Consider the following 27068-nt stretch of genomic DNA (forward strand, 5'->3'; position numbering starts at 1 on the left):
AACAAAATAACACTTTAGTCAAGTGCACAAGCTGCTAGATTAGACTACATGTTCCACCCAAGGCTTGTTCTTCGACATTCATCTTGCAGCGGATGGATATATAGACTTGACCCGTACATTATCTCTGGGTCCATAACTGTGCTAGTGGTTATTCTGTATTTTATGAGCTAATTTTGACTATTTTGGCTGACTTTTCACCTGGGCCGTAAAAGACAGAAAACCTACTTAAAAAACCACCTGTGGACCCACAGCTCACCTAACCAGTCAGCCTACCCCTTTTTGTGAAAAAAGATAAATTTATTTCAACAAATTCGCAAATAAAACAAATTCACATAACTGTGAATGCGTTAAATTAAAGTGCAACTTGTCTAAAAAAAAAAAACAGTCAGCCTAGCCCTACACAGGCCATACGCTGGTGTAGAGCCCTCAGCGGCGGAGTCGTGACATTCGACGGTGGACAGTTACTAACAATGCGCAGATCAATCTGCGCACATAACACTCTCTCTTAATCTTTCAAGATGGCTGGATACGACGATCGCTGAAGCTGGACGACGAAGAACAACAGCCGCTTCATTTTACGGGTTCCATGTAAAACCTTATGATGGGTTAAGTACTCATACCGGATCAAATTATTTTTATGGTAACGATCTTCAGAGACCGTGCACAGAATTACATCGTTGTTCAATGTAAGTATGATAATAGTGTTCATTTGTGTAATAATAAGTCGCCATGTAAACCATCAACCATAGACCCTTCACATTGTTACGTCAATGTATTGCTTCGGCAACGTCGCGATCGCGTGCGGTGCTGTGGTATGGAAAACATAAGACAATTTCGCATATCTTGATGATCCAACACATCGGGAACATAAAAGAGATCTGATTTTCTGTATGCAGACACGGTACTAGACGGAGACCTTCAGTTCCCTGTATAAAATCAAAATAATTGACATGTATCGTCTGTGTACTATTATACCCCCCCCCCTCTTTGTACGATATAGGTCACACAGGTATGATATCGTACGTACATATGTGTACCCATCCCTAAATTGCCCCCACCAGACTGTGACCTTCGGAGAACACACACGGTGCTAAAGGCCATTTGTGATTTTATTTTGTTAGTCATCGTAGGTACGAGCAACCATTCACAGATTCAGTGATACTAAAAAATACTGAAGTATTTTATTAGTATCACTGAGCTAGTCAAAAGTGCCAATATATGCACTAAACGCTAAGCCTGGCCTTGGATAGCTTATCAAGGCAACTTTCGAGAGTCTGTCTTAAAGTAGGCCACCGTCCCTCCACCCACCCCAATAGCGTTGATCGCGATTTTGGGTTTGTTACTAAATATAGCTGCATGCGCACAACTTTCAGACAAATATGCTGAAATTCGGACAAAATTTTGTCATTGTATGCACGGCTGTTGTTGCATCTTGTAGTAAGTCATCAATTCATACGAATAAGTGTGACACTAAATAGCATTCTAACACTCGCAGGTTTAATTTTTGTCGTTTATGCGGAAAATGCGGACAAATATTTACTTATGCATATTAATGAGAGAGAACAGTGACATCATTATGATCAGCGCTATGGTGAAAACAAGCATTATATTACCATGTGCTGCCCGTCACATTTCGAGTCGAGCTGAACCACGTGACTGACCAGAAATACACAGTAATGGTTTGTTTACATGCCCGTGAATATGAATAATAAGATTAACAACTCAAAGTATCGTAACTTTACATCTCAAACGTAAATCATAATCAATCACAAAATAAAATGGAGCACTTGAAGGTCAAGTTGAGATACATTTTTCTGAAAATATCTCCAGATTTGCCAATTTTTTACAGCGCGCGTGACAGTGTGTTGCGTAATGCTCAGTTTCTGGGGCCCAGTTGTCGTTCGCTCCTGAAATTTTTCGGAAATTTTGACGGTTTTCTTGGGTTCGCTGATAATATAATGGAAATAACAGACTCCGCTCTGACAATTAACGTTTATTTGTGGGCGGGGGCTCGAGGAAAGCCAAATTAACTGGCTCGGCAAGCGTCGTCCATTAATTTTTGGCTTTCCTCTTGCCCTTGCCCACAAATAAATGTTAATGGTCAGCACGTTGCCCGTTATTTCTATAGTATACACTTTTTAACGGTCTAGGATGTGAGAAGTCTGCTCTTGAAATGTTTCCGTAGCATTGAGATGAAAGTTAACAATAATTATCCAGAACATCAGACCCATTGAAAACGCTATTCCAATGATGTCCTTTCTTCAGTAGTAGTGATTATCAGGGAACACTTAAGGTAGCATGCACCTTGAAAGTGAAAGACTTTAACTTTTGCTCAAACTTTCCTGAATGAAACTTCCAACCATTCTCTTACCAAATCAACAATGAAAATCAGAGTCACTGTTCAAAGTTTGGAATAAGCGAAACAAATGACCCAATATTTTGAGATATTTGAAATTCAAAATGGCCACCATTCCTGTGTTCACTCAATGGGGAAAAATTAAAATTTGAATTTTCGAAAAACTAAGATGGTAAAAGTTTTTCTTTCTCCAAGAGCTTTAAAATAAGCCCCAACAAAAGAATTGTAGACTATCTGTCCCCGAGGCACACTCTATCTCAATGTGTGTAACAGGGCAGGGACCTTGCATTGGCATACCAATGAATTGATAGCATCAATACTATCTGGTTACAAGCTAATATCCGGCTATATGAAACAAGACAAACCTGCAAGCAGTTGTACCGTATATTCCAAGAATGCCCTATTAAAGTTTCTACTCTGAAATTTGAAAATTGCCAATGAAGTTCACAAAGCAATAGAAAATAGGATTGGGTGAAGTTGTTGCCATACATCAAGCATGTGACATTGAATAACGCCAACAGAAATTCACAGAAATGTTGTCAGTTTTTCTCTGTGTTCACTGATGGAGCTTGTGTAATAGGAAAACTTGAGCGATTTCAATGCTGTACATTGTAAATTGACAGTACTATCATAAATGATGCATATAACAGTGTTGGTGATGTAGAAAAAATATTGGAAGTTCTTCTCCTATGTAAGATAGTGGGAGATTAAACTACTTGTCATCTTGATGACCTCATAGTTGAATTAATGATGATAGAAGCACTGTACTTCCTCTCAATGTGTGCAACTTCCTATCTTTGAAGAAGGTGTGCATTTGTCTGTGTAAAGCTGCATTGTTCTGACCACAAAGATTTGCAGATAAAATACAAGCATAGCAGACTCAGTATGGAAGATGTCAGTATGGAAGATAGTAAATGCCATTGTCCTATTGTGATATGATTTCATATTTTAGCTTGCATGTGGAGGGATGTTTTTCTCATATACTTTTAAAAGAAATACAAAAATGGGTATCAAGAAAGTTATACCAGGTTTCAACAGTACCAAGGACATGTAGCTGTATGTGTTTTGCCTTCAATAGCACACTGGTGGTAGTATATGTTCTATTCTGCTCCTTCATTAAAAAATACCAGTATTAAATACCACACAGATCATTTTAGCAGTAATATGGCGATCTTTCTGTGTGAAATTCTATATACCATATGAACTCCACTCATGGTCTGATGTCTGGTAAACACTTGATTGTCTGTCAATTGACTGTGTAAAACCATGGACAGAAGAAGTCCTTCAACTGTCATTGTGAAAGCTGTCCTTGCTACTCTAAGGCTACGTACTCTACATGCAAAGTGTACTCTAAGGCTACATACTAAATACATATATGAAAAGTGACATGACTTTGTCAGCAGTGTTACTTTGACTTCTTGATCTGATTCAAAAGTATAACACAAAAATACAAGTGACCTTTCATGCTTTGTGGAATCTTAGAAAAGTAACAATTTTTCCATGTCTGTTTTTGAATCACTGGTGACAAAAGTCGTTTGCTGGTTAGTTGCTGCTACTGTAGGTGTAACATAGAGCCCTTGTGAGTGACTTCTTTGTTGTGTAGTGTGTCATAGTGGTAGTAAAAACGATATAAACATCTGTTCACAATCTGTTTGGAGTATGTGGAATTTGTTCTTGATTGTATTTGTCTTATTCTGTCCATTATGTCTAGACATTGTATTTTATCAAAGTTTACAACTATTAAAGAGATGTGTTTGATGTAAATGTCAGAAAACAAACCAAATTCTGTGTAGCAAATACAATTTTTACCATGAAAATCAGGAATGTTAAACTGAGCATGACAAATTGATTTGTTATTTGTACGTAAAAATAATGTAAATGTATATACCAGCAGAGTGGGTTTCTAAAGTCCTCCCTTGTTATGGAAATTCACAGTATTGCTTGTAAGCTTGTAAATCTTATCAAAATTCTAAAGTCATTATACTTTAGTTCCCCAGGATTTATGCAAATACAAAGCAATTATTACAAGGGGACCGGAGAAATGTTAAGGTATATGCAAAACCATAAAAAAACACAATGCTGCTTTCATAAGACGATACTATTTATTTTTGACATGTTTGTGTTGTGTTTTTTCAACAGGAGGTGAAGTATTCATCAATAGATCAGTACTTTGTCTACCTTCTCAAAGACCACACAACTTTGAAGATGGAATATTCTGTAGAATTTTCACACTGAAACTACAGCATGTATTTCCATGAAAAGTGTGGTAGCCTCATAGAGTTCTCATCAGATCGTCAGAGAGCAACTCGTACAGACAGCTTTTGCAATGGCATTACATTCAGTGCAGTTCCAATTCCAGTTGGAGACAAAATTTCCATAGAATTTACTGAAAATGTATCTGGATGGAGTGGGGCTGTTCGCTTTGGATTCACTAGCATTGAGCCCAGTGAAGTTGGTGAATTACCCAAATATGCCGTCCCTGACTTGACAAACAAACCTGGATTCTGGGCCAAAGCATTGAGTGAAAATGAAGCTAGCAAGGGCTACCAATTGACGTACTATGTTGATGAAGATGGTAATGTTCACTATTATATCAACAATGAATACAAAGGAGTGCATATAAACAAAGTGGAAGTAGCAAAGGACAAGTCACTATGGGCAATGATTGACATCTATGGACAAACCAAAGAAATCAAGTTTGTTGATCCAGGTAAAGTGTATTAGACAGTCTGTGTAAGGGTGCAACAATTACTCTAGAGATTCTAACAGTGAAACGTAATTAGGTGCAAAGTATAACGTACTGAATTAATTGTAAGAATTTATAATAGAAACAGTTTGTGTAATTTCAGTGATGATACACAATACAAAGAAACGTGATATAATAATGAGATAAAGCAAGCTACATGTAGACTGGACTAGTGGTATCAAAAACAGATTTCCAGAGTTATATCAGTGTAATGATAGTTGAAGATACATGTACTGCTGCAATTTCCACATTACTGATTCTTATTGCTATATGGTAACACCAGTAAGATAAACCTAATGATACTCTTTCATTTTTTTGCAGAGTCTGCTCCAACTGAGATTTTGGCAAGAGGACCTGAATCCATGAAAGCTTTCTTACAAGCTTCAAAAGCAGGAACTAAACCTATATTCCGTACTAGACTTATGCTTGTTGGGCAAGACAGAGTTGGTAAAACAAGTCTTAAGAAATCATTGACAGGACAAAGGTAAAGAACAATGTGACTTGCCATCAAATTTGTTGTCATCTTTCAATGATATCCTCTATTCTCCTGTTCTCTCAAAACTTCAGTTCTCATTCACTATGTATACAACTGTGTCAAGGTTACTTCCGTTGTTAGTAATCGTGTCTTCAAAAAGAAGGGTATCTTCTCATCTATATACTGTTTGTAGTCACTGGAAAGGTTAATATTGAACATAAGGATCTGCCTGTCATTAATTGAAAAAGTTACATGTGTGTACATCTTCTGAAACATAAGCTGGCGATGAAGAGTTGTTATGACTGAGGTCACAGTATACTTCACTTATGTATTAGAATGGCCATTTCAAAAGTTGTTTTTACCAATAATAATATTCTGTCAAGTCACTGAAGATTTCAAAGAACGCTACTTGTTATAGAATCAGTGCAAAGCAATACTTGATGTCAGGGATCCCCCTAAGTTACCAAAATGATTAGCCAACTCATCAGCCAAATTAAAAATCTTGTAGCCATTTTGAGCAACTTTTAGTCAGTTTATGATCTCAAGTGTGGCAACAGCTTTCTCGGCATTTGGGAGTTCCTAATTTTACAAATGAAGATGTTTTGTATGATGTTCATGAAAGTTTTTACATTAAAGAAATATTTATTCAGTATTTATTGCATTAATAATCTGTGTTTTAATGATATTTCAGGGATATAAATACTTTTTCATTTCTAGTGATAAACTTTTACCACCAGAAACAAAATTAGGTAGCAATTGAATTCTAAAAATCTGGTAGCAATGTGAAGTATATATTACAACAGGTACAGAATATTTCTGCGACATTCAGTCAGTGTTCACAGTATGATAGCTTGTCATAAGCTACAGGCTTCTCATGTGGCAAATTTATGCAGTCTTCCATCACCAAAATGTTTGCGCCACACGAATTAAAATTTTCCATGCAGAAGTAAGCATTTAGTAGCACACTGGCAGTGTAGATATGATTATTGTGGTATTTAAGGCCCAAGTGTTACTAGTATGTCAAAGTTGTGATCAAACAGGCTGAATAGCATCTTGAATATAAGTATTTTTTTTTAGACAAAAAGGGTTGGGCCAAACACAACTCTTGTAAAACAAGACACAATGATGTATGTTCATTTAAATTACTCACTGTTTGAGATTATTCATTGTTTAAATGATTGTGGAAGGTACCAAAATTACTTTTCACCTATTGGACCACCCCAGATGGTTTCTTTTGAACCATAATTGTGTATGTAAGGGGTCTTCATGCAATACATCACATGAGATGACCTAGACTTGACCTTTCAGAAAACCTCAATTTTTCTCCTCTTCCTTTGTATTATGACTTTGTTTGTGAAAGTTTCCTTTGAAATTGTGTTTTTTACTATCAAACTGAGTAGTTGATTCAAGCAAAGTAGGTAAAACTATTGAGAGAATCAAGGACGAACAGGACTCACGGAGGCAAAGCAAAGCCTCTGTGTACTGTAGTATCGAACAGCAACAATGTTTGTTTTACTTAACAGGGAATTTGTAACTTTGTAGAAAGGAAAGTAAACTGTTTCAATACATTGCAACTTTGTAGGAAGGAGAGTAAACTGTTTCAACACCTTACAACATTTTATTATTAGGTGTAGTTTTCTGTCCAGGAAGCAGTGTCTAAAAATTCATTAGCCACTACAGTTAGCCAAACTGGAATTTTTTGTAGCCATTTTCAACTTTCTGTAGCATTTGGCTAATTGTGGATCAGTAGCAGGAGCCCTGGATATACATGTAATTTGAAAATGGTTTTGTTTATTGACAGATATAACAGCAGTGAAGAGAGTACAGATGGAATTGATACATCTGCAGCCTGTGAAATTAATATCGAAAAATTTGAAGCATGGCAGATTCATAAAAATGTCCAAGAAGATGAGAATGGGGTTGTAAAAGGTGTTCTGGATGGCTCAGAAGGTTTGGAAGAAGAATATACAAGAGCTATAGCTAATAATATTGTTCAAGATTTGCTATCGAAGAAAAGGAAAGAAAAGAATAAAATTGATCGTGTTGAGAAAGATGAAAAATTGAAAGTCCAAGAAATGAATGAGAAAAATAGACAAGAAGTTGTTGACACTGATTCTAACAAATCAGAGGTAAGATTCAAGTTATGATCACTTCTGATGAATAATGTGATAATATGGTTTTGTGTCTCTGATGTCACTTACATGTACATCAAGTTGTATCTCATCATCCATCATAAACCTCATAGTGTGTTTTTCTTCTCATCAAAAAAAGCTATTGGTCCAGACATTTCATATCTAACAGCTTTCTTTGGGTGACCTACTGGGCATTGTTCAAGTTGTGACAAAATCACCATAAGATATCTTTTTGTGCTAATTTTGTTGAATTACATCAAAAGGTACCTGTTGATTTGAGTCCCTACTGACACAGTGCTAGTGGATTTGAGTCCCTGTTCAAATAGTTCCACAGTTCTTCAAGCTACGACGTGCTTGAATTAATTTCATTCAAATCTTGCAAAAAGACATACTGATCAATACATAAGCTTATGCATATTTATCATTGAAATGTGATCCATTACAGTCATTTCCTTACAAATAGTTATGTCTGAAATCAAACAGCCTTGTAGATTCCTTTCATAGCTGGCATGTAGCACTATGATGTGTGTTTTTCCATCGGTGAATTTGATATTGAAACACAATACTATATTCATTTCAATTGTATTTTGCTCTGATGTTCTGTGTACATCTGTGTGTATTTTGCTCTGATGTTCTGTGTACATCTGTGTGTATTTTGCTCTGATGTTCTGTGTACCTCTGTGTGTATTTTGCTCTGATGTTCTGTGTACATCTGTGTGTATTTTGCTCTGATGTTCTGTGTACATCTGTGTGTATTTTGCTCTGATGTTCTGTGTACATCTGTGTGTATTTTGCTCTGATGTTCTGTGTACATCTGTGTGTATTTTGCTCTGATGTTCTGTGTACCTCTGTGTGTATTTTGCTCTGATGTTCTGTGTACATCTGTGTGTATTTTGCTCTGATGTTCTGTGTACATCTGTGTGTATTTTGCTCTGATGTTCTGTGTACATCTGTGTGTATTTTGCTCTGATGTTCTGTGTACATCTGTGTGTATTTTTGATGAAAGTTGATTGATTGTGTTTTCTGTGTTGATAGTCCATTAGTGACAGCATACAGAATTCTGAAGATGAAGTGATTGCTGATAATGATCTGTTGAAAGACATGCCAGAGAAGATAGTAACATTGGTTACACAGCTTTTAAATGAAGCTGAGAGTAAAAATATGAAAGATGACGATGTAGGAAAATCAACCAATAAAAACATTGTCTTGAACATCTGGGATTTTGCTGGACAAGCTGTCTACTATACAACACATCAAGTGAGTTCAATACTACAGAGCAGACTGTTTTATTCTTCCATTGTGCTGTTTGATCAGAAAGCGGATTGATCTCAAAAACGAAATTGATTGATCTGTTCAGTTATGAAAATTATGCTTCGTAAGTGTGCTTTGAATATTGAAGTAACTCACAAGTTAAATGAACAATGTCTCTAATACTAAAATTTAGTAAAAACTTGTGACTGCAATCATTTCAGCTAACATTCAACACTATGATAGCCTGTGACGGTGTCTACATTATACATTCATATATTTGAGCATGTACATGAGAGCATAACTTATACAAAGTCATGTTGGGAAAACTATGAAATTTGATTGGCCGTTTAATTTGATATTTTGTGTTTCACAGGTGTTTCTGACATCCAGAGCCATTTACATCATTGTCTTCAATCTCTCTCATGATCTGGATGCACCTGCTCACACTCAGGTTAGGAGCGGTGATGGCAAGGTATGGATTATTTTGAACCATCAAACTGATTTGTTTGTAGATCATGTCAACATTATAGCTCAGAGTGCAGAAAGTCACCGAGTTAGAGAAAGTTAAAGTGTTAGAGCAAATCACTGTTTATGCTTTACATTTGCTTGTTACTCTCAAACAATCATATACTGGGTATTTTGTTCAGGGTCGTTTGCTCAGGTCGTTTCCATGGTATTCTCAACAATGAACCCAAGAAATCATGACATTTAGAAAGCTTCGATAAAGTTCAAATCATTGAACTTTACACTCACTGGGTTTTTGCTTGTTTCATAGCAACAGTGCATTTATGTAAAAATCCTTCTGTATCTTTTGTATTTCTATTTTATTGAAATTCTGTTTTCTTTTCTCTTATAAATGACGTCATTAAAACTTGATACAATGTATGCCCTCATTATTATTTTGACATTAAAATAAAATCGTTTTGCTTGGAAAAACAAAATATATTTATGTAAATGTATATAAATGAGTGTGTGTGTGTATGAAAAATGCAAGCTGACAAAACTGAGAGAGATATTTGATATTATGAAGTGATATGTTTTGCTTCAGATCATTTATGAAGACAGCGAATTGACTAATTTAGATTTCATGGATTTCTGGATGAGTTCAATACATGCACACACTGCTGAAAATCAGAGGAGCAGTCCGGACAACATGACACTATCACCACCAATCTTTATTGTTGGAACACACAGAAATACACTGAACTCTGATGACAAAATCAGGAAACAAATTGTAAGTGCCGTTTCTGTAACACATATATTTTATTTGGATAAAAATGGCAGCAAATTAATAAGAGATGACAATTTTCCATAGTCTGTTTCAGTTTATTTTAAAGAGGTCATTGTTCGTGTTTCATGATTAATGTCTTTCAACAGTTTCCTGTGTAGGAACTTTTTAGATACATTTGGCAGAACACTACATTTGGTAGAACACTTCATATGGTTTGAATATTGGCATAAAAAAAACTGATAAAATTTTATATAGATGACACATAGATTTTTCAGTCTGACTTGTCTTTCAGCTCAAATCTCTTTGTCTAATTTCCATTATGAAACAAAAGACTAGTAGTAAGTTTACATTTACTGGCAGTAATTATTTTGAGATGTGTTCACTGAATGAAAATATGAATGGAAGAAGTGTCTGTGACATTCTGAGTAAAATTGTGTCGGTTGTGTTGAGTCAAATGATAGATATGGTTTTTATTCTATTTGAAATAATATGATGGTTTCAATTTTTAGATTGAGGAAAAGTTCCATCGGATACGTGAGAATTTGAAGGGGAAGCCATATTGCATGCATGTTGTTAATCGATATTACGCTGTGGAAAACAACATGGAGAATGGTGAGGATGAAGAGGTGGGTAGAGAATTAAAGGGGTCTTGAGGGAGGGCAACTTGTATTCACAAATGCGTGTAAGATTTGAGGGTCATTAGAAAGGTGAGACATGGGTTTATGGAGATGAAGATGAAATTTTGTATCCAAGTCCTTTGATGTTGAGGCATTTTCATTACATCAAAAGATTCATTCTTCTAGCCATAATTACAGTTGATTGCTTGGACGAAATCAAATATTTATCTTTCATACATTGCCTATTCATGAAGCTTTTGTTAATGTTTATCAACAGGTGTGCAAGCTACGGAAGCATGTAGAGGAAGTTGCCAGTGGTGAACCATACATGGCAGAACAGATGCCCATTAAATGGTTGAAATTTGAACAGAAAGTGTCGGAATACATTGAGCATAACACCTTTTACTTGTCTCTGAACCAGGTATAAACTTAGTTATTACCTTCTGCTTGTCTGTGAACCAGATTTAAACTAGGCTATTACCCTAGAGATATTTGTAATTAATATAGAATGGCTGTTCATGTGCAAGCTCCTCTTAAATGCAAAATGTGAATGTCAATAGACTACTTACTGAAATCAAGACTTTACTTGTCTGTAAGTTTTAAACAAATATCAAGATAACCAGCTGTCAATGGTCAGAAATGATAGTGGTGTGTGTTTATATAGTTTAGATATTGGAAGATAAATGCTGGGAAACTCTTCGATTGGTGTGATGTGTCCATGTATACACTTTGATTGGTGTGATGTGTCCATGTATACACTTTGATTGGTGTGATGTGTCCATGTGTACACTTTGATTGGTGTGATGTGTCCATGTGTACACTTTGATTGGTGTGATGTGTCCATGTATACACTTTGATTGGTGTGATGTGTCCATGTGTACACTTTGATTGGTGTGATGTGTCCATGTATACACTTTGATTGGTGTGATGTGTCCATGTATACACTTTGATTGGTGTGATGTGTCCAAGTATACACTTTGATTGGTGTGATGTGTCCATGTAAAACTCTTTGATTGATGTGATGTGTCCATGTATACACTTTGATTGGTGTGATGTGTCTATGTATACACTTCACTGTACCGGTACAATGTACATTCAAGAATTACATTTACGCATACAGTCATAACAAGGTATGTAACTTGAATTTTGTAAGTATTTGATAATTTTATGATATTCTTTCATCAGATTGTAGAACTTGGTAAAGAGTTAGACATCAAGAATCATGAAGGTTTGACTACCATGTTGCAGTTTTACCATGATCTTGGTGTCATAATTTATTATGGTGGCAGTGGAGCTGTGGATGAGTCTTTACAGAATACTGTCATTCTCAAACCGCAGTGGTTGGTGGATGTGTTCAAAAGAGTAATTACTGTCAAAGATATCGACAAACAGGTACAGTCTCAAGTATTGCACCATTACAAAGTTACAAATAGTGAAACATACTAGAAGTCTTTGTCTTTTTTTAGAACTAAATGTACATACCGGTATTGTTATTTAAAGGCCCGATAGTTGTATCTTTTAGCATTATTTGCTCACGTGTTAACACACGTGAGCATATGTTGCAGCGATGTCTGTCTGTCTGTCTGTCTGTCTGTCTGTGGGCTCAATATCTCAAAAACGGCTCATCAGATCAGAATTAAATCTGGTATATAGATTCAGTTTGCAAATGGCAAGAACTGATTAGTTTTTGGTGGGTGTGGCTTGCTTACTTTTTGCTCATTTGCATAATTAATGATTTTAGAAAAAACAGATATATATTGACAACGATTGCACACAATTTGATGAGATTTGCTACAAATGTTGATCACACCAAGATATATCAGCTGTGAAAGATATTAAGGGGTGACAAAAGATAATGGATAATTTGCATATTTAATGATCTTTCATAATTAGGGACATATATCTGATTTGACTTGATCAAAATTGACAAAACTTGGTATGTATATTGAAGATACTATGATTTAACATTATTGAAAGTCATTAAGCATTCTTACTTCATCAAAATCTTAATTTGCATATTCAATTTTGGAATTAGGGATATTTATTTGAATGGACTTGACCAAAATTGATGAAACTTGCAATGTACATTGAATATACTATGATATAACATTGTTGAAAGTCATTAAGCAGTTTTACTTCAGCCAAATACTTATTTGCATATTTAATAAACTTTTCTAATTAGATATATAAATCTGAATGGACTTGACCAAAATTAATGAAACTTGCAATGTACATTGAAGATACTATGATATAACATTGTTGAAAGTCATTAAGCAGTTTTACTTCAGCCAAATACTTATTTGCATATTTAATAAACTTTCCTAATTAGATATATAAATCTGAATGGACTTTACCAAAGTTGATGAAACTTGCTATGTACATTGGAGATACTATGATTCAACATTATTGAAAATCATTAAGCAGTTTTACTTCAGCCAAATACTTATTTACATATTTAATGAACTTCACTAATTAGGGATATATATCTGAATTGATTCGACCGAAGTTGATGAATCTTGGAACATATATTGAAGATACTGTAAAACAACATTATTAAAAGTCATCGTTCACTTCAGCCAATTCCTAATTTGCATATATAGTGAACTTTCATAATTAGGGATATTTATCTGTATTGACTTGACCAAATTTGACAAAACTTGCTATGTACATTAAAGATACTATGATACAGCATTAAAAGTCATTAAGCATTTTTACTTTAGCCGATTCTGTATTTGCAAATTTAATGAATTTTCCTAATTAGGGATATTTATCTGTCTTGACTAGACCAAAGTTGACGAACTGCTTTGTACATTAAAGATACTATGATACGACATTATTGAAAGTCATTTAACATTTTTACTTCAGCCAATTCATAATTTACATATTTAATGAGAACATTTCAGTAAATTCCTAATTTGCATATTTTAATGAACTTTCCTGATTGGGGATATATACTTGGATTTAAAATTAATCTATGGTGAATATTATTCATTATGTTGATCATAACACTTTCAATGAAGTTGCAAACATGTGGCAAAGGTTCAAATTTACACATATACTGCAACATATAATTAAACACGTGAGCATTTTCAGTTCATATCTGGTTTTTTGTAATTTTACTTCCAAACTAAAACAAGTTCATGGGAATGTACTCATTGAGGGGTGTTTATACAGGTAGAATAAACTGTCCACTGGGACTACATGTGCAATTTTGAGCATTGAAGATAAATAATAAATGTTTCCCCAAACATATAATGGCGCCCTCATGCAAATAAAGCAAAAACACAGTACACAGTGCATATATGCATTGGAATCTTCACAGAAACAACAGAGTAGTCCAATATCATGCATAGTGCTGAATGTTTTCCACTGGGACATCATATGCTATGTTTTCTTTATAATATTACCAATTTTTAAAATGGCGGGAAATCAAAATATGGTTAAAATTTAAATTTACTGTCCAATTTTTCAGTGGTAAAAGACTATATCCTTTAAATCTGTAGAATATAAAGAAAACCAGAGACAATAAAAAGCCTTTTTCAGGTCAACAAATTTCAAAAGTTACAGCTACAGGGGCTTTAATACAGAAATACAAGATGTAATATGTATTGTTTTGATCTTTCTTATCAACAAGTGAGCATAAATTATACAAAAAAATCAAAGGTATTTATCCTTTATTACAGTAAAATGATCAATTGATTCAGAGCTAGTTTCATAACATATCATGTGTCAGCTGATGTATGATTCTTACTTTTGTATGTAATTTCTGATACAGTGGCCAACCTTCATTGATTCATGGACTAAATTAGATCAAGCTGGAATCTTGGAAGACAGACTGATCAATCATATGTGGAGAGATGTCTTAGAGCAGAAGAATACACTCCTTGGTTTAATGGAGAAATTTGATTTACTGTGTGAAAGAATACCTCCAAAATATGTATGTAGTAAAATGACAGTCTTTGGTTTCATGTGTTAGTGTTATAAGTATTGTGTTGGATTTTGAATGATGATTTCTTGTTCTGTATGAACGCTACTTTGATTGCATAGGCTTGGTTTATGTCTTCAAAATATTTTATTTCTTGTCAAGACATTTTCCTCTGTGGAAAAAAGTTTTGTTTCAAACACCATCATTCACTTGAAGATGCCCCAATATGGATAGCATTTTACAACTCATATTGTTTTTTTCGTACTCAACTCATTGCAATATTTATTCATTTTAAATTAAAGAAAAGAATCATTGATATCGGCAATACACCAGCTATACTGGCAGTAACCAAATTCATGATTTTGTTATTGATAGTTGAGTTCTGGAGAAAGTTCCAATGTACAGAAGAGTTATTATGTTCCGTCCAGATTGCGAGATCATCCCAACAAAGAAGAGCTTACAACTCAGAAAACAGACGTTATATTCTACATCACGTTTGGTGGCTTCCTACCTGGTATGTAATATACAGTACAATATGTTTGTGTTCCAGCTAGGGGCTAAAAAACACTTGCAGTATAGATAATTTCCATTGTATATGTGTATATTCAGTGTATATCAGTATACTGTCTAAATTATCTTGAACTTCAAGGTCTTATTAACAGGGCACATAAAACTGTTGATTTCTTCTGAAAAATTCTGTGATGATATAAAGATGAACTCGAGGCACATTGACAAAGTGCAACCATTCTGTAAGTGGTTCATCCTTACAGCATAATCAAATGCCACCAGCTCTGTGGTGTTTTGATTGGGATTTTTCAATGTAACTGTTTTTGTGTTGCTTTAATAATATAGCAAGCTTAAGTGCTTTCTTGAACAAGACTTAAGCAATGATGGTTAATTTAAAGCCAATACTTGAGTACATCTCTTTGGATGTTGTAGAATTTCTTTTGATTTCTGATTGTCACATTGTCAAGGATGATTACAGACCAGCAGATAAACAATCTCTGTATACAAAGATCAGCTTCCATCCCTATACTGGTCAAAGTATACAAAGATCAGCTTCCATCCCTATGCTGGTCCAAGTATACAAAGATCAGCTTCCATCCCTATGCTGGTCCAAGTATACAAAGATCAGCTTCCATCCCTATGCTGGTCCAAGTATACAAAGATCAGCTTCCATCCCTATGCTGGTCCAAGTATACAAAGATCAGCTTCCATCCCTATGCTGGTCCAAGTATACAAAGATCAGCTTCCATCCCTATGCTGGTCAAAGTGTACAAAGATCAGCTTCCATCCCTATGCTGGTCAAAGTGTCACTAGTCTTTGATGCACATCAGCCAATGTAAAGGTTGAAATCAGTGACACCCCCTCCTCCATATCAATGTTCAAATCAGGGACCGCCTTGTGAATGTTGAAATCAGTGACCCCTATATGAATGTTGAAATCAACGACACTCCCCCCCATGTGAATGTTGAAATCAATGACCCGTATATGAATGTTGAATTCAGTGACACTCCCCCCATGTGAATGTTGAAATCAATGACCCATATATGAATGTTGAATTCAGTGACACTCCCCTCATGTGAATGTTGAAATCAACGACACCCCCCCCCTTGTGAATGTTGAAATCAATGACCCGTATATGAATGTTGAAATCAACGACACCCCCCCCATGTGAATGTTGAAATCAATGACCCGTATATGAATGTTGAATTCAGTGACACTCCCCCCATGTGAATGTTGAAATCAATGACCCATATATGAATGTTGAATTCAGTTACACTCCCCCCATGTGAATGTTGAAATCAATGACCCATATATGAATGTTGAATTCAGTGACACTCCCATGTGAATGTTGAAATCAATGACCCTTGAACATCAAGAACATAATTCAGTTATTCAAACAAAGGAAGACATTGATCAAGTTTAATTATTTTGACAAATTCAACAAATTCCAAATATTTTCCTTGGTCTGTTAAGGATGATGATCATTTCAAAAATCACATGTAATATAACTGATGACATGTTAACTTGATGAATTTTGCTAGATGGTTTGTTTCATCGGATATTGACACGTGCAGTGAGATGGTCACAAGAACAAGGAGGTCATGAACCAAAACTTTATCATCGTATGGCAAGGTTTTACCTAGATGAAGACCATGACTTTGCTGTGGAAATGGCTGCGGCTAGATTTGCCCGTATCAAGGTATTTATTTTATTCAACAGTCTAGCTGATATTGTAAAGTGTCAGGTTGTTATGAATGAAGTGTAAATAAATGTGTGTAATTGTCATGACGAAACACTAACATGGAACATGACACTAATGGAAGAACATTGAAAATGAGAAAGATCAAAGTACAGCATAGGAGAGAAGTTGAAAAGATGGAAAAATAGTAAATTAGCATAATGGTAATAATTTTTGTATGGCAGGTGTCTGTAATGAGAGTTGAAAGTATCGGTGAAGATGATGAAATTGATGATGCCAAAGACCAACCACCAAATCCAGATGCTTGTGCCAAGGTTAGTGTTCTATCTGTTGTCTTTGTCACTCTCACTGCATTGTGCCTCACTACATGAAAGATTTCACTGTCACTGCATTGTGCCTCACTATATGAAAGATTTCATTGTCACTGCATTGTGCCTCACGACATGGAAGATTTCACTCTCACTGCATTGTGCCTCACTATATGGAAGATTTCATTGTCACTGCATTGTGCCTCAGGACATGGAAGATTTCATTGTCACTGCATTGTGCCTCACGACATGGAAGATTTCATCGTCACTGCATTGTGCCTCACCATATGGAAGATTTCAATTTCACTGCATTGTGCCTCACGACATGGAAGATTTCACTCTCACTGCATTGTGCCTCACTATATGGAAGATTTCATTCTCACTGCATTGTGCCTCACAACATCGAAGATTTCACTCTCACTGCATTGTGCCTCACTATATGGAAGATTTCATTGTCACTGCATTGTGCCTCACGACATGGAAGATTTCATTGTCACTGCATTGTGCCTCACGACATGGAAGATTTCATTGTCACTGCATTGTGCCTCACGACATGGAAAATGTCATTGTCACTGCATTGTGCCTCACGACATGGAAGATTTTTGTTGCTTTAGCGACAGTAACTCATCAATTAGTCAGAATAGATTTGCCTTGACAAAAGTTTCTAACATTAAAAGTTTTACTTCTTTTGTCTTTTTACATGGTTGACTAGGTGCGGCATTTCTTGGATTCCACTCTGGCAGATCTTCGGGCAATGTGGATGAAACGTGTCAAATATGAATTCTCCGTCCAGTGTCCATGTGGCTCGAAGAAAGAATTACACTTCTTGAACCTTGATCAGTGTTTAAATAATAAAATGGTGTTATGTGATCACAGACGCATCAAGACAGCTGCCTTTAAGAAATGGTTTCCATCCAAATCAATGCAAAGTTAGTCAACAAGTCATTTGTCATGCATGTCATATTTCTCATTTCTGATATACGTACATACAGACAGCTAGACTGAAATATATACAGACACACATACATACACATAGACATACAAACAGACATATATAGACATACATACATACATACATACATACATACATACATACATGCAGTGTTCCCGCTAAGGCTTATTTGCGCGCTAATTGTGCAGTGTCTCCGACTGCTCTCGCAGTGAAATTTCATGTTTTGCGCAACTTAGTCTGTCATTTCAATCGGTATTAGTTTTGGAAACAATAACTCAGGACGAAATGTGCGATCTCAGCGTAGATTTTACTTCTGCATTTCGAGTTTAGCGCCCGTTGGCTGTGCAGTTGCCACCAACGTTCATTGTACGTTGTGACGTACCTCAATAAATTAGCATATACATGAACGGACCCAGCTGTGAGGCAATCAGGGGTATCTCAAGTTCGCACCCTCTCGAAACCTCAGAGGGAACACTGCATACATACACACATACATTATGCATTCATATTAATTTTGTCATTATGTGACCACTATTAGTGGTCATGCACATATTAGTATTAAAAGTAAAGAAAGCAAATTGAAATCAATAGACTTTAAATTTTCTCCATCGTATAAGGACTTCAATATTATGTTCACATTATCAACAACTGATAAGTTACACTCCTCCAATGATGCTCTAGGTATTGTGCTGTATGGATCATAACTATGTACTTAAAAGATTCTTTTTATACACTGTAGATGACTTAGTTATTTTATTTGATTAAATTGTAAGCTTAGAGTGTATGTAAATCTGCTAATTTATAACCCAATTATTTTACCCATACTTTCAATTTCTAATATGGCAGTTGTTCCACCTCCACCAATCAACGCACATCTTGATGGTAACATCCGAATGTTAGAAGAAGAGTTACCAGCATGGATGAAAGGTGTTGCTAAGTTACTCAATGCTGGATCTGAAGGTTCTGATTGGCTGGCTTTGGCTGAAAAACTAGGTACAGATTTCTCATTGTATGCTGTCTTATCATTTCACTGAAGCCAACACACTGTCTTAGGCAGCAGGTTTTCATGTCAATGAATCCTCAAAAAAATTAATACTTTGAAGTCAGTAAATGTAGTGCAGAATTAATTCTCTCTCAAAGCAATGGATGCAGTCTTCTAAAATGGTTACATTGTTGTCAGAATCTATGATAATATTTGTACATTTTTCTATTTATTCTTGTATTGTCTATGTCAGGGTGGGCAAATCCAAATCCAGAGTCCAAACCACCATATATTTTGCTTAAAAGACTGATTTTTACATTTGATAAGTGCATTTGAAAAATAAAGAGTTTGTGAATTTCATGATAAAAATGTGTACACAACTAACAAGCTTACTTAGAGAGCCACAGACATTACTGCAATACTGGTCCGTGAAATAAGAATTTTGCCGTAACAACCTTTTTAACTTTGAATGAGACAAGATACAGCTTCATTCAATGGTGAAGCAAGTTAGATTTCTATTAAATTGACATTTATATCTCCATATATCAGGTTACAAGAAGGCTAAAGTACAAAAGTTTGCTGATGAAGTCAATCCAGCGCTAGAAATGATTACAGATTGGATTTACAGCAGTGGTAATACAACACTGTCAATTGATTTAATGTTAACATGTCTGGAACAAATGCATCGTGAAGATGTGATTGATATCATACAGAAAGGACAAGGTAAATAAGTTCCACTATTGCTGATCATTTTAACATTTCTCATCAAATGAAATTATAGTGGTGAATATCAAGTGGGTCAGTCCAACCACAGTCCATATGTGAAATTTGCAGCGGGTACTTGTAGATAATGGATACATGAGGTGTGAAAATAAGTCGACAAGATCCATCTGCTACTATGAATTAGATGTTTATTCTTCTTAACGTTCATGTTCCTTGACTGTGTAGAACAAAATGTAATTTTCGTCCTTTTTTGTCCATTGTGTCTGCATAGCCTCTGATGAAGGTCGTCCATGTACATCTGAAATGTTAGGAAGTATAAACATCTATTGCATAGTAGCAGATGGGTCTTATCAACTATTTTTCACACCTAAAATAAAATTGTCCAGAATTCTAACCATCTGCTTAATACTAAACTTCCAAGTTTTCAGTAACTTGACAGTTTAAAAGATATAACATTCATTTTCTATTTCTAGCATAATCTAATACAGAAATGCTAGAGTATTCTTCTTGATCTAATGGATTATTGCATGCCAAGATCAATTTGATCACAATTCACAATTTTCTAAAACTCTAATACATAAGCTGTATTGATTTTACATTTCAGTGGTTTCACCAGGTTTCATGACTCATCTGTAAAAGAACTACGGCAAAAATATAAATGATACCTACACATCCAGTCACTCCTTTGATAGCTGCTTCAGCCAAACAGTTGCTGTGTTATTTGTTAAATAAAATGAACTTGGTTGCTATAGAGGTGCTAACAATTGTGTTTGTTCATTTCAGAATCATCGGTTGCACCGCCCTCAGTGTTCATAAGTTACAACTGGGGAATCCAAGATGAAGTTAAACGATTAAGAGACAGATTAGAAAAGAATGGATTCCAGTGTTGGATGGATATTGGTCAAATGGGAGGGGGAGATACACTCTATGAAAGAATAGATGAGGGTATCAGAAATTGTAAGGTAAGTAACATTTCCATTCCTTGTCACTCAGTGGTAATTACGCAACTGAAAGATTTTTTTATGGAGCTGTAAAGTTAAGTGAGACACAAACAGCATGAGCTTCACAGGAGAAAAAGCTAGCATTATTCCTTTGTAATTTATTAGCATTCTTTGAGTTTGAAAATCATCTATATGAGCATTAGGAAAATCTATTTTCTTTGAGATACTGTTTCCATAGAAATAATGCCAGATAAGTTTTCACCCTTGCATATTATGTCGTCATACTTTGTATCTTCTTGTTGGCCGTGTCCCTAAATATCAGATTTATCAAACACCGTCTGAAAGCAATGGAATATCCCATCTAAAGAGCTGTGTGCTTCAAGTATATCAATTTCAAACTTTCTGAATTACCTGTAATTTATACATGAAATGTTTTGATTAGAATTCAGCAATAATTCAAGTCAGTCATTGTTATTGTATGTTTCAGGTGGTTATAGCTTGTATAACTCCAAAGTATATTGTATCACACAATTGTAACCGTGAAGTCAGTCTAGCAGACTTGTTGAAGAAACCTATCATTCCAGTCATGTTCCAGAAAGTGACATGGCCACCTCCAGGGGGAATGTCTTTAGTCTTTTCCCAACTCCTGTACGTCCAAATGAAAGGTACGTATGGCTTTACATAGTAAGTGTCATATCCATCCAGGTGCAAGGTACTCCAACAAAGACATTGATAAACCACCACTGCCCATTCCGCTGTGTCTTGTAAAATAACATCTTTGGAGGCCACCTCATTGTTACCTCTCTAAAGTTGAGGCATTTTTGTTTTGGTGTTTGACATGTCAAAAAAAATCATTGTCAGAAATTGTTAGAATAATCTCAAAATATCATGCCATTGATTGTTTTTGGCCCTATGTGCCTAAGACACATGGGGGGGGGGGCAAATGTCATCACTTCGGTCAGTGTGTGTGTGTGTCAGTCAGTCTGCCGGTCCATCTGTCAGTCTGTCCATAGACCAATTTTTTGAGCTCATACATGTAACTTAAAAATTGGGACACCAAATGTGACCAGCTTTGGTATTTAGTATGTTTGGATGATACAAATGTTAGCAGGAAAAATGTATTCAATAAGTATTCAAAATTAGCATACACTTTGCTTAACTTGTAATTTTGAGAATTTTTTCCTCATATTTTGTCTTAAGTCTTCCCCTGTAGGGAATTACTTGTCCGATAGGTGTCAAATTCGGCTTCTAGGGTTTTAGGATGACCGAATATGGTATGTCCAAATGATGATTAATATTTGGGCCCAATTTTGTCATTTCTTGTCAAAACATCATGTCTTCCAAAAGTGATGCAATTATTGCTTTTGAAGGGTATTGATTAGTTCCTTAGGGTGATTTTATATCCATTCATGAAAGTTATGAAATTTTCATATTTAAATTTTTAGGGGCAATTTACTCATTTTTTTGACAAAACATATTTTTGATACTAGTCCAACAGCTTTCAAATTTAGTTTACAGGTTCCTAAGCCTCACTGCTTTCTATCCTATGCAAATTATAATGAAACTTTCACAATATGTTCATATTTTAAGTGAAAAAAGTCAAGATATACCTGTTTCAGGTGCTTCCACATTTCATTTTAAGTGCCATAGACTTAATAAGTTCTGGAAAAAAATCTTGTTGATTTCATTGTATTCATTTTCCATAATCACAGCCATATAACATGGAGACCATGAAAGTTTGACTTTGATAAAGTGTAATCCTGAATTTTTTGTTGAAAAATGATGAATCTTTGAGACTAAAATAATTGCGAAATATGAAAGTGAGACTGGCAAGATACCATACCACAAAATACTGTGTGAATTCATGGTCAGTGTTGTGTGAATTCATGGTCAGTGTTGTGTGAATTCATGGTCAGTGTTGTGTGCAAACAAGTTTGGCAACAATCATTTCAGTCTGATAGACTCCAACCATTTTTCACCAAAAATTCAGAAATAAACCTTTGAAATAACCTATTGAATGATATTTTGACTTTAATTCATATAATTTTCTGAAAATGTTTCCGTTTCCAAAGCATTACTTTTCCAAAGCATTTCTGATTACATATCTTTCATATTATTGCAACGAAAGTTTTGAGTCAAGAAACAGGACATGACAGTCCATTTCAATTTGATCTTTTTGATGAGAAGTCATCCTAGGATATACATGTATATGTTATTGATTTCTACAAATGATGTATTTTGTGATGTAGGCATTGGAGGTCATGGTGGTGCAGGAGTGCATGCTGACCTGGAAGCCAAGTACACAGAAATTATTGATCAGATTACAAGATATGTCCAACCACAGTCTCCAAAAGAAGTGTTACCAAGTCAACCATCAGATCCAATATCGTCACAGCAACAAATACAACAACAACAACAAGTACCACAACAACAACAATCACAAATTGTGAGCAGTCTTCAGTCGTCTGTTTATCAATCTTCACCGTCCATTCCAAACACTAGAACTACTGCTACTACTGCAGTATCACATTCTGAACAGCAACCAAATCCTGTGGAACAAGTTGCTGTTACAAGATGCACAGTGTGTACACTGCTGTAAGATATCACCTTGTCACAAGATTAATTCTGTGTGCCTAAAACCAACTGAAGCTTTCTGTATTACAGCTTACAATTCTAAAATGAAACCAAAAAGTGTGACTTTGTTGTTAGAAGTCAGATTTTCAAGATTAACACTGTGAAGGTTGTTATGAGAACACAGTGGTTGTCAGAAAACTGTTGTAATCTTCTTCAATCCGTAGCAGCTTCTATTGTTAGTGTTTAGAACTGCAATGAAGTCAATAACACTGTGTATACCACTGTGATAAAGTCAACCACACTGTGATGAAGTCAACCACACTGTGATGAAGTCAACCACACTGGATACCACTGTGATAAAGTCAACCACACTGTGATGAAGTCAACCACACTGTGTACCACTGTTGTAAAGTCAACCACACTGTGATGAAGTCAACCACACTGTGTACCACTGTGATGAAGTCAACCACACTGTGATAAAGTCAACCACACTGTGTACCACTGTGATAAAGTCAACCACACTATGTACCACTGTGATAAAGTCAATCACACTGATGAAGTCAACCACACTGTGATGAAGTCAACCACACTATGTACCACTGTGATAAAGTCAATCACACTGTGATGAAGTCAATCACACTGTGATGAAGTCAACCACACTATGTACCACTGTGATAAAGTCAACCACACTGTGATGAAGTCAACCACACTGTGATGAAGTCAACCACACTATGTACCACTGTGATAAAGTCAATCACACTGTGATGAAGTCAATCACACTGTGATGAAGTCAACCACACTATGTACCACTGTGATAAAGTCAACCACACTGTGATGATGTCAATCACACTGTGATGAAGTCAACCACACTATGTACCACTGTGATAAAGTCAACCACACTGTGATGATGTCAATCACACTGTGATGAAGTCAACCACACTATGTACCACTGTGATAAAGTCAACCACACTGTGATGATGTCAACCACACTGTGATGAAGTCAACCACACCGTGTCAAACAAAGGCATTCTGTTGTTTTATAAGTCAATGCAAGAAGTTTGAAATGACAGTAATCAGAATTGCTGACAAAAATTATCACACATCATGTTTGTAACCAAAAGAAAGTATTATGTGCCATAGATGTCATTCTCATAAGCAAATACTATATTTTGATGTTGCAGATTAATTCAATGTGTACTTTATAAAATTTCTTTATTAAAGATAAAGAAGCTTGTGAAATTTGTGAAATATATATAATATATGTTGATATAAATGTAATGTGTGTATTTTTTGCGACATATATATCGTATATATCTGAACAACAAAATGTGTATTATTTGTACAAAAACTTTTAGAAGTATATGAAGACTCTATGAAGGTGATACCTATGTACAAAATATATGTACGAGCGTTTTACCTATCTTTTCAAGAATAATTTGAATAACGTTCCATTTATGTTAAAAATGAGTATTAAACATAGAAATATGTTATGTACTTAAAACCTCAAAAACATTAAAAAATCTCAAAACCCTTGTAAATATATTTTAACAAGGATTTCTAGAACAGAATGAATGTTTGTATTCATATAATTTTTGATTGTATGTAAATAAACAGTGCTGCTGTTCAAGGTATTTTAAATTTGGCAAGATCACATACTCTGTAGGTACGGTAGTATTCGTTTGTCTTTCACATTTATTTTTGTAACATAATGATACTAGATATTCTGCCATACAATTTTGTTGAGTTGTTATACATTAGATCAGTTTTGCCTGTTGGATCACATCATGCAGTAAATATGCTACCGTATTGCACCATGGTTCATGTACAGACTTTGATGGAACTGTGGAAACAAACATTTCAACAGATAGCGCTGGAGAATAACAGCCTTTCCCTCCAAATATTTGTCCTGCATCAAGGCAACAGGTAAACACAGACAATAGCCAGACCAGTCTGTGTGTATAGCTGTGATGATAATATAGCTATCAAATTGTATCAAAATTGTATGTAATATCAGCTCTATTCATACTCTTTGGCAATTGCTCTTTTTCTGATGAAAATTTTTAACAAATCATGAAATTGTAATTGTTTTGACATAATGTACCTGTGTCCATGTTGTGAATTGTCTTCAGTTGAAATTTTTAAACATTTACAAAAAGATTTTTTTACATATTGTCATAGTTACTATAAGTATTTTCCAGTCATGTCTGAAAGATGATTCTAACCTCAGAATGTTTTTGTCCTTATTTCTTTCATCAATGCAGTTTCCTTCTCCATAACAATACAAAATTACAGGGTAAATATTTCAAAGTTTATAAAATTATAAAAATGAAAATCCAGGATAATGTCATCTCATAATGAGCGCTACTCTTGTCACTGCTGCAAATACTGAAATTTTTGTCAAGTTCATTTGAAGACAGTAAGCAAGCTCATGCTATATATAGTATCAGGTGAGATCTGTGTGATGTCACAGTATCAGGTGAGATCTATGTGATGTCACAGTATCAGGTGAGATCTATGTGATGTCACAGTATCAGGTGAGATCTATGTGATGTCACAGTATCAGGTGAGATCTATGTGATTTCACAGTATCAGGTGAGATCTATGTGATGTCACAGTATCAGGTGAGATCTATGTGATGTCACAGTATCAGGTGAGATCTATGTGATGTCACAGTATCAGGTGAGATCTATGTGATGTCACAGTATCAGGTGAGATCTATGTGATGTCACAGTATCAGGTGAGATCTATGTGATGTCACAGTATCAGGTGAGATCTATGTGATTTCACAATGATTTCACAACTCTGCTGTTTGTGAGTGGTTAAAAACATCATTCAGTTTCCATAAAGCAGTCATTTTTAGGAAATGATTTTAAATACAGCATACAAAAAGGAATGTGAATTATACAGAGAATTGACTCTGAGTCAGTCAACTTGATTGCAACAAATGTGACATTCCAAACTCTGATGATCAAACAAATCCATACTTGTCACTTCCACAAAGATACAAAGTGATCATTATTTGTACATTTTGTTATTGTGTTCCTTTTGTATGGCCACACAATCTACTGTGCATGAAGTATATTGTGCCATGATTTTATGCTGTTTTGTTTTCACATTGCATTGCCAGTGATTTTCAACCAAGCAGAGTGAAAGACAACACAAAGTGCATGATGGTAAACCAGCTTCCGTCTGTGGTTTGTGTCAACTAGTATACCTTTACAGTTTACATTTGCAATGATTATGATCTACTGATTGTGTCTCTGTAATGGTCTACTGATTGTGTCTGTGTAATGATCTACTGAGGGTGTCTGTGTAATGATCTACTGAGGGTGGTCATGAGAAGACTTTGTGTCACTGATGTCATCTAAAGACAGCAGTTGTCAATCATAAATATGTACTTACAAAGGATAGTTGCTGACAGTGACTCACTATGACTTGAATAACAAAAAGATGGACTACGTGCCTAGCTACTGAAACTTTCCAACTTTAACTGATTTTAGTGAAAGACTTTTGTAATGTATTTAAAGCTGATGTTGTACAGTACCTGTGATGGGCATTTTATTGTAAATAATAAACAACCTTGCATTTAAGTCGTAGTCCACTTCGCAGTTTTTCAAATTAGTATCTACTCTGCCTAATCAAACAGGTC

At 35.3% G+C, this 27068-nt stretch overlaps 1 protein-coding gene across 1 annotated transcript; it reads left to right on the forward strand.

Annotated features, from left to right (window-relative positions):
• Positions 1 to 507: 507 nt before the first annotated feature.
• LOC139139350 (uncharacterized) lies at positions 508 to 27009 on the forward strand. The gene is made up of 20 exons (XM_070708230.1): positions 508 to 686; positions 4496 to 5066; positions 5424 to 5586; positions 7379 to 7706; positions 8745 to 8966; positions 9334 to 9432; positions 10009 to 10194; positions 10701 to 10817; positions 11086 to 11229; positions 11994 to 12200; positions 14584 to 14745; positions 15109 to 15247; positions 16782 to 16939; positions 17164 to 17253; positions 17960 to 18176; positions 19046 to 19192; positions 19731 to 19904; positions 20688 to 20866; positions 21333 to 21510; positions 23095 to 27009. The coding sequence occupies exons 2-20, from the start codon at positions 4601 to 4603 to the stop codon at positions 23442 to 23444; spliced, it is 3726 nt and encodes a 1241-aa protein (XP_070564331.1). The 5' UTR covers positions 508 to 686; positions 4496 to 4600; the 3' UTR covers positions 23445 to 27009.
• The last annotated feature ends 59 nt before the right edge of the window (positions 27010 to 27068 follow it).

Source organism: Ptychodera flava, chromosome 8 (assembly GCF_041260155.1).
Source record: "Ptychodera flava strain L36383 chromosome 8, AS_Pfla_20210202, whole genome shotgun sequence".
NCBI lineage: Eukaryota > Metazoa > Hemichordata > Enteropneusta > Ptychoderidae > Ptychodera > Ptychodera flava.